The sequence below is a fragment of the Suillus fuscotomentosus genome (assembly GCF_016647785.1).
Source record: "Suillus fuscotomentosus strain FC203 chromosome Unknown F5891scaffold_389, whole genome shotgun sequence".
Classification (NCBI taxonomy): Eukaryota; Fungi; Basidiomycota; class Agaricomycetes; order Boletales; family Suillaceae; genus Suillus; species Suillus fuscotomentosus.
The window spans coordinates 17033-31118 of NW_024539901.1; the positions used below are offsets into that span (position 1 = coordinate 17033).

At 48.3% G+C, this 14086-nt stretch overlaps 5 protein-coding genes and 1 non-coding gene across 6 annotated transcripts; all 6 read right to left on the reverse strand.

Moving 5' to 3' along the window:
- Positions 1-255: 255 nt before the first annotated feature.
- On the reverse strand, positions 256-1845 carry F5891DRAFT_1089392 (uncharacterized protein). Its single transcript, XM_041363494.1, has 4 exons — positions 1341-1845; positions 853-1285; positions 534-796; positions 256-480 (listed from the first exon to the last, which is right to left on the reverse strand). Exons 1-4 carry the CDS (start codon positions 1608-1610, stop codon positions 346-348), a joined length of 1101 nt encoding a protein of 366 aa, XP_041216295.1. The 5' UTR covers positions 1611-1845; the 3' UTR covers positions 256-345.
- A 1817-nt stretch (positions 1846-3662) lies between these two features.
- F5891DRAFT_1237310 (uncharacterized protein) lies at positions 3663-4927 on the reverse strand (the record flags this gene model as incomplete). Its single annotated transcript, XM_041369658.1, has 4 exons — positions 3663-3797; positions 3851-4113; positions 4170-4602; positions 4658-4927. The coding sequence occupies 4 exons, from the start codon at positions 4925-4927 to the stop codon at positions 3663-3665; spliced, it is 1101 nt and encodes a 366-aa protein (XP_041216296.1).
- Positions 4928-7897: 2970 nt separating this feature from the next.
- Positions 7898-10412, reverse strand: F5891DRAFT_1237313 (ferric reductase NAD binding domain-containing protein; the record flags this gene model as incomplete). The annotated part of the gene is made up of 11 exons (XM_041369659.1): positions 9986-10412; positions 9771-9901; positions 9696-9721; positions 9554-9639; positions 9364-9507; positions 9272-9313; positions 8688-9220; positions 8583-8631; positions 8463-8527; positions 8081-8407; positions 7898-8025 (listed from the first exon to the last, which is right to left on the reverse strand). The coding sequence occupies exons 1-11, from the start codon at positions 10291-10293 to the stop codon at positions 7898-7900; spliced, it is 1839 nt and encodes a 612-aa protein (XP_041216297.1). The 5' UTR covers positions 10294-10412.
- Positions 10413-11308: 896 nt separating this feature from the next.
- On the reverse strand, positions 11309-11791 carry F5891DRAFT_1089422 (uncharacterized protein). Its single transcript, XM_041363495.1, has 3 exons — positions 11707-11791; positions 11425-11641; positions 11309-11373 (listed from the first exon to the last, which is right to left on the reverse strand). The coding sequence occupies exons 2-3, from the start codon at positions 11616-11618 to the stop codon at positions 11319-11321; spliced, it is 249 nt and encodes an 82-aa protein (XP_041216298.1). The 5' UTR covers positions 11619-11641; positions 11707-11791; the 3' UTR covers positions 11309-11318.
- A 1689-nt stretch (positions 11792-13480) lies between these two features.
- On the reverse strand, positions 13481-13562 carry F5891DRAFT_t150. The gene has a single exon. It is a non-coding gene; the product is annotated as a tRNA-Arg (tRNA).
- A 157-nt stretch (positions 13563-13719) lies between these two features.
- On the reverse strand, positions 13720-14064 carry F5891DRAFT_459212 (uncharacterized protein). The gene has a single exon (XM_041371899.1). It carries the CDS (start codon positions 14001-14003, stop codon positions 13788-13790), a length of 216 nt encoding a protein of 71 aa, XP_041216299.1. The 5' UTR covers positions 14004-14064; the 3' UTR covers positions 13720-13787.
- Positions 14065-14086: the final 22 nt, after the last annotated feature.

Below are 14086 nucleotides of genomic sequence, written 5' to 3' on the forward strand. Positions count from 1 at the left end.
GTAGCTTTCCCGAATCCCGATAGTACAAGATGTATGGTGTTGAGAAATAACAAGACTTGTTTTCTTCTCCATCTACAGTACCTACATTCCTCGCAATGAAACACTTCTGGTGCCCTCGGTTGCAGGGCTGTCGAGAAACCCAACTCATGTATATGTAGATACTCAGTCCTACAATCTAGTCCGACAACCTGTACTTCCGCCTTGGTGTCTCTTGGTCAAAAACACGATGAACTGTCACCACTCAAGTCGCACCGCAAGATAGACTGAGATAAAGATTAAGTATGATATCGGGTGTATACAGTAAGGTAGCATTTATTCTAAGGTATATTATTTACAAGACCTGCTCTATTGCTGATCATTCTCTGGCGCAAAGGGCCAATCCGAATAACCTGCCGGTGTGAGATTACCGCCCATGTACCATGTTGCTTGGTCACCCCGCTCAAGCGCGATGCCCTTTCGCAGACGGAATGGAAGATCGGGCTAGTAAAGGGGACGTGTTGGTCACTGCCTAGTAGAGGAAACAAATGACTCACGTTCGGCATAAACAACCTCCCGAATCCAATAAGGCCGCCTTTCTTATCTACTGTCTCAATTGCGGTATCCCGGGTATATCCGTTTGTGCTGATGAACGTACTGCCCTCAACCCCTTGCCAGATATCACGGAGGAAATCGCTGTTTTTCTCAGCAGTGACTTCGGCAGGCATCGGCTCTACGACGTGGATGTATGCGAGTTTGTGTTTGCGCAGCTGCTCAACCACGTAGGAGAACTGGGGTTTGGGGTCTGCCATGCCCATACCTGCACCGCAAATCAGCTAAATAAAGATAGCTAGTATTGAATGATGTGACACGTACTGCTGAATGTGCCCCAGGGGCTCATTCGGAACCCCGTCCTCTCAGCACCAACGGCCTCCACAACGGCATCCGTTACTTCGAGTGCAAACCTTGCGCGATTCTCGATGCTTCCGCCATATTCATCTGTGCGTTGGTTGCTGACGTCTTGTGTGAACTGGTCGATCAAGTAGCCATTTGCGCCATGAATTTCAACGCCATCGAAACCAGCCCGAATGGCATTCTTTGCCGCAGTGCTATACGTGGCAACGTATTCTTTAATTTCATTCGTGGTGAGCGCGCGTGGCACGTCTGTTTTTCCCGAGAGGGGGATGGGTGAGGCACTGACGTGGGGACTATTGTCCTCCTTGGCAAGAACCGCTGTTTCTGCGGTACGGCCAAGCGCCCAGAGTTGTAGGAAAATGAAAGAGCCCTTCTCGTGGACCGCTTTTGTTACCTGCAGTCCGGGGCGTGAGTCAGCTCTCATCATTGTTAAGCAAGATACAACATACCTTTTTCCATCCCTCCACATGGGCATCGGTGTATATCCCAGGGACATTATCATAACCACCAGCCCTCTGAGATATGAACGTGCCCTCTGTGATAAGAAGAGTGCCAGGGGCAGACCCTCTCTGAGAGTAGTATGCTGGTGCTTGTGGGGTTGGGACGTGATTTGCGTGTGCACGTATACGGGTGAGTGGGGCAAGGACGACGCGGTGCTGTAAGTTGATGTTGCCTACGCGGATGGGGGAGAAGAGTGCGGAGATGGAAGAAGCAGACATGTGATCTATTGCAAACTAGGTATGAAAGGCTTTGAATGATATTGATTGAAAGTCTGGGCAATCGACATCGTGTGTTTTATATCCAGGCTGAACGAGTTTAAAATAGATAGATTTGTCAGGCCGGCTGTAGGCCATCAGGAAACCCTGATGGCACCCAGCACCGGCAGGTCGCGCTGCGAAATTAGTTGTGATATGCTCAGCTAGCGCTGGCCAGGCTGACTGACTCTGAGTAACGACATCACCGAGTCGGATTTCAGATTATTCATCATCGATTATAAATATTTCACAGCCACAACGTTAACTGCAGGGCCAGCCTTCACGACGTTGTACATCAACTTCAGTAATGATTGATTAAGTCATTCTCCGAGTCAATGGAATTTGACAAACCAAGGGGTCAAGGTAAGCTTCTAAATGTTGTTGTTCAAGCAATATCGTTTCTAAGATATCGCTGTAAAGTGCTAGATGTAGTGCTCGAGCGCTCAAGCTCAAGAACGGACTTTGCGACACTGGCAACCTCTGGCAACGCATCATTTGCACCTGCCAGTGGATAAAATGGATCCTGACCTTGGCCCTGATGATATGAAACGCATGTCACAAATTTTCATTTACGACAAAGCGGTGAACTGCATCACCATGCAGAACCAAGTCATATCACGCCAAGGGGCATCGTGAAAATGCTGCGCCACTGCTGCGACTGCTGCCGCAACTGCTTAGTTATTTGGCTGTCGGATTATAGGCGTACCTGTCACACTCATTGCATACTCGAATAGCATAGGGCGGCAAGCAGCAGCTGGTACCTCAAACTCCAAACTAGTCGGTGGTGTGTAAACAGTATTGAAAAATTCAGTCTGAGCATGCTCTATTCAGACCAATATCTTGGAAGGTGGTGCGTGACTCTCCAATTGTCAACAGTGAGAGAACCCCGACAGGCTGAAAAAGTTAATGGAGCCATGTGTTGTCTTGCAGCGCGCGCAGTGCCCTCGATCGCGTTGCATCAACGCTCATTATCTTCGTGAAGAAAACAGTTGGGATAGGGAATAGAAGACTCCGTAGTAATTCCAGTTCAGGCTCCACATTATCCAAAGTGAATGAATAACCGGCCGGGTGATCCTGGCCAGCGGCGCCAAAGGACATTGACAGGGACCTATCATTTCTGCGAGCCTTCATCAGCGCGGAAAGCGATGGAGAGAGTGTGTGAAGAGATGTAGAGCTGCGAAAGGGACCGCCCATCTTTCTTGTACTCGCCAGCAGCGTGCAGCAGCAAGAAACTAAAGACAAACGTCGGGCACCACTATATGCGAAATATTGGCGGTGCAATTCTGCTGACTTTTCACCACCGGGCAGACGATGTCGTGCCACAACTCTATCAATGCTTTTTCCAACGCTGGATTACCTGTGCGGTGGAGTTTCTTTTCCAGCTCCTGGAGTTTTTTAAGATCGGTATGGAGTTGGATGCTAGCCGGCGGGTGCTTGTGCGAGATGAATTTAGATTATCGGTGCTTTATATGCTTACTTGTCCTTTTTTTGCCTGAAAACACGAGATTAAGTCCATACATGTGCTATACAATACGACTTACCATGGTGGACATTCTGAACTCTTCGTATTGTTGTTATTATCGTCGCCTAACGACTTACGCTTACAGTTTCTCCCTTTCAAGGGTTCAGTGCTGGAAGCAGATTTCTCTGCTGGAGGATTTGGGGAAGTCTTGCGCGATGACGCCGAAGAAAAGTCTAAATCAGAGTCTGATTCTGATGAGCTTGAAGACTCAACGGTGACAGGCCGACGACGGGCCATAATGATGACTGAGAGATGATTTCAGACTGACGCTGGAAAGTAAGATGTGTACAATCTAGTCCGACAACCTGATATCCGACGTACTTCCGGCTTGGTGCCTCTTGGTCAAAAACACGGTGAACTGTCACCACTTAAGTCGCACCGTAAGATAGACTGAGATAAAGAATCAAAGATTAAGCACAATATTGGGTGCATACAGTAAGGTAACTTCTATTCGGAGGTATATTGCTTACAAGACCATGTCAGAATTTGCTGCTCTATTGCTGATCATTCTCCGGCGCGAAGGGCCAATCCGAATAACCCGCTGGTGTGAGATTGCCGCGCATGTACCATGTTGCTTGGTCACCCCGCTCAAGCGCGATGCCCTTTCGCAGACGGAATGGAAGATCGGGCTAGTACAGGGGATGTGTTAGTCACTGCCTAGTCTAGGAAACAAATAACTCACGTTTGGCATAAACAACCTCCCGAATCCAATGAGGCCGCCTTTCTTGTCTACCGTCTCGATTGCGGTATCCCGGGTATATCCGTTTGTGCTGATGAACGTACTGCCCTCAACCCCTTGCCAAATATCACGGAGGAAATCGCTGTTTTTCTCAGCAGTGACTTCGGCAGGCATCGGCTCTACGACGTGGATGTATGCGAGTTTGTGTTTGCGCAGCTGCTCAACCACGTAGGAGAACTGGGGTTTGGGGTCTGCCATGCCCATACCTGCACCGCAGATCAGCTAAATAAAGATCGCTAGTATTGAATGATGTGACACGTACCGCTTAATATGCCCCAGGGGCTCATTCGGAACCCCGTTCTCTCAGCACCAATGGCCTCCACAACGGCATCCGTTATTGCAAGTGCAAACCTTGCGCGATTCTCGATGCTTCCGCCATATTCATCTGTGCGTTCGTTACTGACGTCTTGCATGAACTGGTCGATCAAGTAGCCATTTGCGCCGTGAATTTCAACGCCATCGAAACCAGCTCGAATGGCATTTTTTGCGGCGGTGGCATACGTGGCAACGTACTCCTTGATTTCATCCGTGGTGAGTGCGCGTGGCACGTCTGTTTTTCCAGGCATGAAGATGGGTGAGGCACTGACGTGGGGACTATTGTCTTCCTTGGCAAGAACGGCTGTGTCTGCGGTACGGCCGAGCGCCCAGAGTTGTAGGAAAATGAAAGAGCCCTTCTCATGGACCGCTTCTGTCACCTGCAGTCCGTGGCGTGAGTCAGCTCTCATCATTGTTAAACAAGATACAACATACCTTTTTCCATCCCTCCACATGGGCATCGGTATATATCCCAGGGACATGATCATAACCACCAGCGTTCTGAGATATGAATGTGCCCTCTGTGATAAGAAGAGTTCCGGGGGTAGACCCTCTCTGAGAGTAGTACGCTGACGCTTGTGGGGTTGGGACGTGATCTGCGTGTGCACGTATACGGGTGAGCGGGGCAAGGACGACGCGGTGCTGCAAGTTGATGTTGCCTACGCGGATCGGGGAGAAGAGTGCGGAGGTCGAAGAATCAGACATGGTGAACTAGGTATGAAATGCTTTGAATGGTATTGATTGGAGATCTTGAGACGGGAATCCACATCGCGTATTTTATAGCCAACCTCGACAGGCTGAACGAGTTTGAAATAGATATATTTGTCAGGCTGGTTGTGGATCATCAGGAGATCCTGGGTGGCACGCAGCACCGACAGGCCTGAGTGCACAGCACTACAAGACATGCTTAGCGAGCGCTGGGCTGACTGATTCTGAGTAACGATGGCAGAAGCTGAAGAACTGATGCCTATCACCCAGTTGGATTTTAGATTATTCATCATCGATTATAAATATTTCACAGCCACGGCCCACAATTGGAGGCCTGTTCAAACAATCGGTATACCGGCTGTTGCACATCAACCACAGTGTCAGTAATTATCAATTATGGTCTGTCATTCTCCGAGTCGATGCATGAGTCGGAATTTGACGAACCGAACGGTCAAGGTAAGCCTCCAAACGTTGTTCAAGCGATATCGTTTCTAAGATATCGCTGTAAAGTGCTAGATGCAGTGCTCAAGCCCAAGAATGAACTTTGCAACGCTGGCATCGCATAAGCGCGGTGTAATGTCGCCATTTGCAGCCGCCAGTCGATAAAATGGATTCCGACCTTGGCCCTGATGATATGAAACGCGTGTCACACATTTTTATTTCCGACAAAACGTGGAGGCATCACCATGCAGAACTAAGTCATATCACGCGCAAGCATGAGACGATCCAGTGCCTATCAGATCCCCACTACATCGCTGTCCTTCTCGACCTCAATGTGGTCATGGACCCCCGAACCTTGATACCACGTACCCTAAGAGGGTCCCAGGCCACCGCGAAACAGACTGATGTCTGCGGATCTATGCTTCTGGGATGAGCTTTACCCCATTTCCATCTTAAATCGACACACTGGCCCTACGACAGGGCTACAAAGGATTCTCTCGATAGAAAGAATCACCATCGCGGACGACTCTCAAAGCCCTCGTCAAATTCGGGAATACTGCTTACTAGGTTGCGCAACTCGAGGTGGGAGGCACAACAAGAGTCGCCACTCGAACTATGACTGTGAAGGGAGGTTATTGAGTATATATTTCAGCTGGTCAGATGTGCGCATCTTGGCAAGAGCTTCAGGAGTGCTCTGAAGATTATCCCGGTATCACAAAAAAAAACGGAATAAAGTCGTTCGAAGTACTTGCGCGCTAGCAGGAAGTACTCTCAGTAAATCCAGAACCTCGAGTGAATTCCATAGATCAAAGAACTGCAGGAGATGATCATACTATGGTCGCCTTGCTAGAACATGTCTACCCTCTCGTCATCAGCCTACTGAGTTGAAACAGCATACGGGTCTTGTTTCCTGTCTCAAGCTCTTCGATTTCGGCGCTGTATGGTGAGTAATAGTCGTTCACGTTCACCATACCTCACATCCTGATTTGAATATCCGACGTTTCAAGACTTTCACTTGGGATGCCCTTTCTCTTTTGGTGCTTATATGTATCTCTATTCGACCTCTAAAACGTCTCGCCCACCAGTTGAATGCAAGTCTTTCGGCAGTCAAAACCGTTACCTCTCTTGGTCGCGTAATTCCCGCCACTGCTCTGACATCACCCTTTGAACACTTCAAAATTCCTTCACCCAGCCGCCAGTGTTACTAGTGTGGGCCTCAGGTAATACTACTCGCACCTCACTGATAATTGTTTCTTCTGCATGGCGTGAGCGGAAGGTACAATGGCTTTGTATGATCCGACATGACGCCTTCTGCGATCGCATATCCGTTCAAACCCCACACATCATGAACAACGAGCGGATGCAAAGTCAAAAGACTGCCTAGCTATGAAACTAGGAGAACAAGAGCATCTTAAGGTATTTGAGTCACTTCTGATGCTAGATTTGTCCTCTCCTTAATGTATTCATATATGCCTGGATCTACGGTCGATCTTATGCTACAATTTGTCCTAAATTGTCGGCCAGCAGTCCACGACATTATGAAGGCACCCGGCAAGCAAAAAAAACTTACAGTGGCTTCGAGGCTCGAGCGAGCGACATCATACATGGGATTTTTGTCATGCCAGAGTCGCATACATAGCACTTATGAAAGTATCTGTGAGTACCAGCACTGTCAGGCACATATTATGATTACACGCTTTCACCACTCTACTATTCTCGTGATCGGCTTCTTCTTTGGTCACTGTGACGCTGATAATGGTTCTTGCACTAATCGCACAATGCACATAGATTCTACAGATATCATCATCCGCGGGGTTTAGGCTTTAGATCCCCTGCAGCTACAGACGATTAATACAAATACGTGCTTCCACTCGCTACCTGGTAACCACCAGAACGGAACTAGTGCAGGTAGGTCACCTTGAATAATTATTGCCTGTGTCTACACCGCCGGCGCCAAGTCGACCACGGCAACAAGGGCCGGTCAGGAAGCAACGGCATGAACAATGGGTCTATGATTATTTCAAATCACGGCAGTAGCCATACGACCTGTAATAAGAATTGCACACGTAGCGACAACGGTGCATGCTAGTAGTTGGGCAGTTGCTGGACCGCACCAACCGCGGACTCCCACCTCCAGGGACTGTGCTGGCATCTGTGATGCCGTACTAGATACCCCTTCCCCTCAGGTCCAGTTGACAAGCTGAGTTAGCATGATTTTGCGTGTGAAGTCTTTTTCCTGGGCAACAACCACTGACCCATTCCTTCGGTAAGGTTATACGATCGACGATCAAGCTCCAGGGGCACCTTTCCAAGCACAAGTCGACTACATCGCAGGAACAGTTCATGGGAATGCAGAAGGGTAGAATTTCAATACAGATAGGCATCAATTGCAGTCAGCCCCGAGGTCATCTAAATATCCCTTGTCCGAGATCCGCAAGAATCACTCGAAGTACATGGGCATATTATCATTTCGTAAATATCAATAATATCTAAGGTCTGTTTCAGTGTAGACATTCAAATCCTCTTTCAAGCGTAACCAAACGACTCGATGTGTAGAGTCACACTCGGCCCACCGTTGGCTACACTGAGAGGACTAGAAACTGGGAACCTAAGAGCACCACGAACAGACCGAGTTATGCTTTGTGAGCCACACACTGAAAACAAAGTCAGTGTTACTGTAATCTGCAGCGTATGAAGGCGAAAACTGACCGCTAACAGACATCCTGCCCGTCGCCGCTGTCACTTCGTCTCTGAGGATAGCCCGGAGGTCGGCCCTTTGATGTGCAAGCTTGACCGACTCTATCGCGAAAAGGGAGTCATTGGTTATTTCCATAGCTTTTCCATCCTGCAGCTCGACCACCTCAGAGCGGGAATCGTCGCGCACAGGTTTGACGTCGTCAGTTCGACCAGACGATCGTGGAAAAGTCTCAATAGTTGCTGGTGTGTCGGTAACGTGAATGTGGATTGAAATAGATAAAGAAGGAGGTGCAAGCCGTAGTGCCCGGATAAGCACATCGTCGATCCAGTGAATATGATCTAAGGAGCATAGACACATTAATCTCGCCACAAGCCTCGGATTGGTAATTCTTACCGACACTCCGAATTGACCAAATGAAAACAACACGACGGCACCTGCTTTCACCGTTGCGGACACGCCTGAAACAAAAAAAATCAGGTTAAATATACAGAATCGGTAATCCAGTCGACATACTCTATTGTATCCAACAATACCGGTAGTGTATACGAGACTCCGGATCCACCTGAAAGAGGGACATGCATGAGCAATGTTCGACATGTAGAAAGTTCAGCGACTAACCAGCAATGAGCACAGATGTGTCATATGAACCCAGGTCAGGAGAAGGCCCGTATGGCCCATCGACAAAAACTTTTACTTTGTCACCCTTCAAGGCAGCATCTTTCAAGCGGGCAGTGAATCCTTCCCTCACGTTTATGAAAAATACGAGCTCTTTCCAGAACGGAGCACTAGAACCGAGATTCTCTTCTGCAAGGCCGATCTCAGCATATTTTTCACTTGTTGGTTTCTGTTCCTTAGGCACATCAAAAAGGGTCGAATCGAAGCTCGCAATGGTGAAAGGGTGGGCCTCGAATGGCAAGCGTGAGACGGACGGCATGATAAGATAGGCAGTTTGCCCGGGCGTCCAGTGGAAATGAGACGGGCGGTGGAAACGCAACCGAACAAAATCATCTGATAGGAGTTCAGCGGTCGCGTCCATCGTAGACCCTGACCTGAATCCGAAGTATGAGTGGTTGAATACCACTAGACGAAGGATCCGAATGAACCGGTCCAATCCCCATATTACGAAACAGGGGTAGATCCAGAAGGCGACGCTGGTGATTATCAGCGTGGAACATGTAAGTTGTGTATTTGATGAAACTCACTCAGAATCTTGTGTGTGGATGTAAGCGCCGATGAGGAAAATGCTGAAAAAGTTTGTGAGTGTGGCAAAGCAATAGAATTGGAATAGGCTCACGAAACCATAGCGAAATGAACGTAGAAGAAAAGCTCGTATGCTTGGGATCGGACGGGGCGCAAGGAGACGATACATAGAATGGTAGATGCGACCATGGCAACCAAGCCCCATAAGAGCCATGGCTGCGTTAAGTATGGTTGGAATCTGTGTCGTGTTAATGCATTGAATCCTTTATACATGTTGCACGTACGGTGCACGTCGGACAACCTCACCACCTACATGAACCCAGAGCAATACGAAGGCAACTCTAGACATCATGCGATGAGCGTAGTTGAGCTTGAAGATATATCACGTTAGAATAGAGCAATGGCGAATATCGTAAATAGATTTACCTTGTCATAGCTGATACCGGTGATTACTGCAGGCAGTCAGCAAAGCAAGTTAATATGCAAGCACAGAAGCCGTACAGGATACTATGTTGTTTTTAGTTCCAAGTGCAGTGATCAGTGGGAACTGGCTCGACGCCAGCATGCCTGAGCGGTTGCACCAGTATGAGATGTCCAATTTTTGGCTCTCGAGGTCGGTTGCTAGAAGCTCTCTCAGAATGTGCGAGTGACATTGCCAGGGAACTCACTGTGATAAATGCCCATACAAAAAGGAAAACAATGTACGCCACCGTCACAAAACCTCAGCCATGTTGAGGGTGTATGACTTTCCAAATTCGAGTGTCCAGCGGAAAGAAATGACGCGGTACGCATTGATGAGTCCCAATGGAATGCGACGCCAAGAAAAAGCGTGACGACGGTGCTCAGAAGCATGTTCTGTGTCGGAGGCGTTGGACGTTGGACGCTTCCCGGCGAACTTGGAGTGAAAGAAAGAGATCCATTGGAAGATTGCAACGATAAAAATGAAGAGTCCAATGCAATACCATGCTTGTTGCGGGTACAGCTGGTTTCGGGTGGATCGCAGAGACTTGTCGGTGACAGCCATGAATGAAAAAGAGAGCCCAAGTAAACTCACACCAAGGACACCCTCGAAGCATGGCCCCCTTTATAGTCGACGTCCACACATAAGTTGTATGTATACAGGAGTGCCTGGAAAAAATAAGAATTATCTGATAATGACCCAGATGGTGTTATCATGCAAACCCATGTTTGGTCGTAAGGTTATATAATCAATTTCTGCTTGGCACCAATTGGCACTCCGCGAAACTTTTGAATTGCACACGACCGTCTTCGACCTCCACCTGCCTAATAAAGCACCAGCCGGTCCCGTCGAAACCCTTCAGCATCCATTGACAACTCATAAACGTTTATACGGCGATCTGCTCGTTATTCTGCATACTTACCCAGCAACCGACCTTCATAATGCATCTTGTTGGTACACTATTTCGCGCACAAGGATGCTGATCATACATCCGCTATCGCGCGCGGCGAACCTTACATCCATTTCATCAGAGCCACCTGTGTGCATCAAAGAATCTTATTATTGGATAAACAGAAGAAATATCGGATTCACACGCGTCCACATGCTCATGACTCCGAGTCAGCGCTCTCAGCAGACTTGTTGTCCCCATTTCTTGGCAAGTCTTTCAAGGGTCGATCGATATTACCTGCAGTGGTCCGAAGCTCATCGGCCCTAATCGGGCGGCTTTAAAGGCCATTCGGAGTTCTACTTCGACGGACGTTCCCCCTCAATCTTTCCGGTGCCAGATCTCTGGGTGCGTGTCTGCGCACCTTGTGGGTCGATCAGACCCTTTTCTAACTTGCTTCATCGTCGCCTCATTGATATCCTGTAGGTAACTGTTTCTCATAGAATTAGATGGATGTACGAAATGCATCACCCCTGTCCGAGCCTGTCTTCTTATCTGATAAGGTACATACATGACAGCCATGACAGGAAGTTCCGGTTTACTACATTGTAACCAACCAACTGCACAATACCATAATAATAAGGTTAACACTTTCGGCACCCGTGCTTGCCACATTGCAAATAGAGGCGACTGGCTGCATCAACTAGAGTCGTTCGGAGGGCAACTTGTTTGCTCCAAAACAGGCAAGATTCACATCTGTAGGTATTTTAAATATCCCACAGTGATACGTGTCCACCTCATAATGACAGATGTCGAGCACTTGCCGGGCTGCCCGGGCACAGACTTGACAAGATGTCTTGTCTCGTGCGCTGGACATCTTCGTCTTCAAGCATCCAGTGGAAAGGTCTGCCATGGAGGTAACTAGCGATGACGACACGAGACTCATGGTGCAGGCTATTCTGAAGATGGGTATCTTTCCGAACAATGTGCTAATTATTGCCATTGGTCTATAAAAACCAAGCCAAGGTCCGACTGACATGTTAGTTTCTCTCAGAGCCATTGTTTGATGCGTCGTTTCATCACAATCTCAGGTACATAGCTTCCACGGCAGAACGAAAACAATGCGTATCATCAACACTGATCCACCAACATTGATATTGTAACCTGGAAGAATATGTGAGCACACCGGAATGATGCGACATTTCAGCCCCCTAAATGCACAGAAGACAGACATGTGGCGAATCGCAATTTATGCCCTAAGCGACGCTTTCTTTCGTCATTTAACGCAAAACGACCCTTGGTGTTAAAGACATATCAATAGCACCAGGCGCTGTCAAGCCAAAATATTTATCAGCACTGATCGGTCAGTCAACCTTTAATTACCCCTGGACCCCATTCATTCAACAGACTTACATAAACCTAAGGTGGTCCCCAAGCGATCCCGGAACGTCTAGCTCGAGACTAGGTGGAATCCTACATGTTTACTGACATGTCCATCCGTCGTAAATCGCATTCGCGGCGAGCTCGTTTTTACTGCCTTGGGGTCACTGAGGGTGGGATTGTCCGATAGGTATCAAGTTTAGGATCGGATCATAGGTGTGATCAACTTGATATCCACAACGTACGCGTTTAACCAACTATCGGTGACAGGGGCTACCTGAGGCACATCGTCAATTGCCTGAACCGCAAACATGGGTTCTGACAGCTTGATAGGCCATGCGTGCCTTCTTTAGCTTTTAAGAGTACGATAACACAGACCCTTGAGCTTCTGATGAAGATGTCTCAATATAGCAGATCAAGCGCGCACGAGCAGTCGATGCATCACGTACCTGATAAGTGTCAAGTCCAGCAACAGGTTTCTGGAAGGAATATGTCGGTAAGAGGAAATAAAAATATTATTGTACCTGAGAGGTAACTCTCTGATCATCACGATGCCTCCGCTTTCAATTGTCTGCACGGCTCTTCGTGCAGCAGCCCATCCAGGATGTGAACACAGATTTTGGAGTCGAATCTTTGTTTGCCGTTCGTTTGAACGTGATCGCGGTGTATCCTGCTACCATGCGATTAGCACCGGCTGACGAGTAAGTAGACGGAGCGTTACAGACGTGAGACGACGCTTGGCAAGCGCGCCCTGCATTCTACATCATGATATAGAGTTAGGACAGAAATTGGAAACGCGCGCCCCAGCCAGGATTGAGTTGTTTGCCTTTGTTGTTCAACTTCCTTGTTTTGGAAACGGTAATACTTAGATGTTGAATTCGTGGGGCATTCAAGTTCGCGCTGCTGCATGAACCAGAATAATCACAAGCACCGATCAGTGTCAGAGTCAGCGACTGAGCGCTGAGCGCGAGCACTGACTACTGAGTAACCACGGCGCATCGAACGCCATATCGAACATGGCCGACCAAATATGAATTCCCAAGATGGGTGGGCCCCTTGCCAGAAGTTAGAACCCTGAGGCACAACTCAGATTGCGGGTCAATCAAGACACCGCCGAGGAACCAAGAGAGAGAAAAACAAATATTATGGTGTGCTCTGACAGACCCTGACCCGCTCCCAACAAGATCAATCACCAGGGCCTTCTGAGGACCCTTATTTCAGAATCAGCTTACTGATCTTTGAAACTTATTAGTTACCTGACAACCCTGGAATATAAAATTGACATATCTTACGAGCTGGTAAGCCTTCCAAAAGGATAACCAACCAGGCCTGGCGGGTCAAAAATTCCCATGGCATGCCGTGCACTACACACCGTAAGAGCGTTTTCTTCGGATAGGTGTGTCAGAGGCTATTTAGCACTTGAGCTTGAGGTGCAATTTAGGTATGTTTTGACGTTTTGATCGAAAACAGAATAAGCGCCAAAAATGACCACCGCAGGGGTCGAACCTGCAATCTCCTGATCGCCGTGTCATCGTAGTCAGACGCGATGCCATTTCGCCAGGCGGCCATGTGTGGATGGATAGACCTCTAGATGTTCAGGGAAAATGTCCAGTGGAATACATGAGTACATAAGACAGTGGTAGCATCTGGATAAAGGGTAGAGGCCGTTACTGGCCTGGTATACTGTTATTACAGGGGTATGGGTATAGGATTGTTTAGCATAAAGTTATCCCACATAAACCATCGAGGTATAAAGAATGAAAAAGACTACACCTTGTAAAATGTCTTTATATCAGAAAGAGGATTCAGTCTTAGCACCAGTCTGCTGCGGCTCTCCACTCGGGAGCCTCTCTAATCCAACATAAGCATACACCTGCTCGCGCGCCGCAGGTATTGAAGCCCTCAGACGGCGCTGGACATCCCCGAAACGTCCAGCTGCCTTTCTGAGTTCAAGCCTGTCCCAAGCACGAACAGCCTGCCTAAGCGAGCCACGGCGGCGTGGCAGCATCCAAGACCTTGCACGCAAGGAAGTAAAGCCTAAGCAAGGGTAGCGCTAGGGCTCAGTGACTATATTTGAAGTACAAGCGGCGA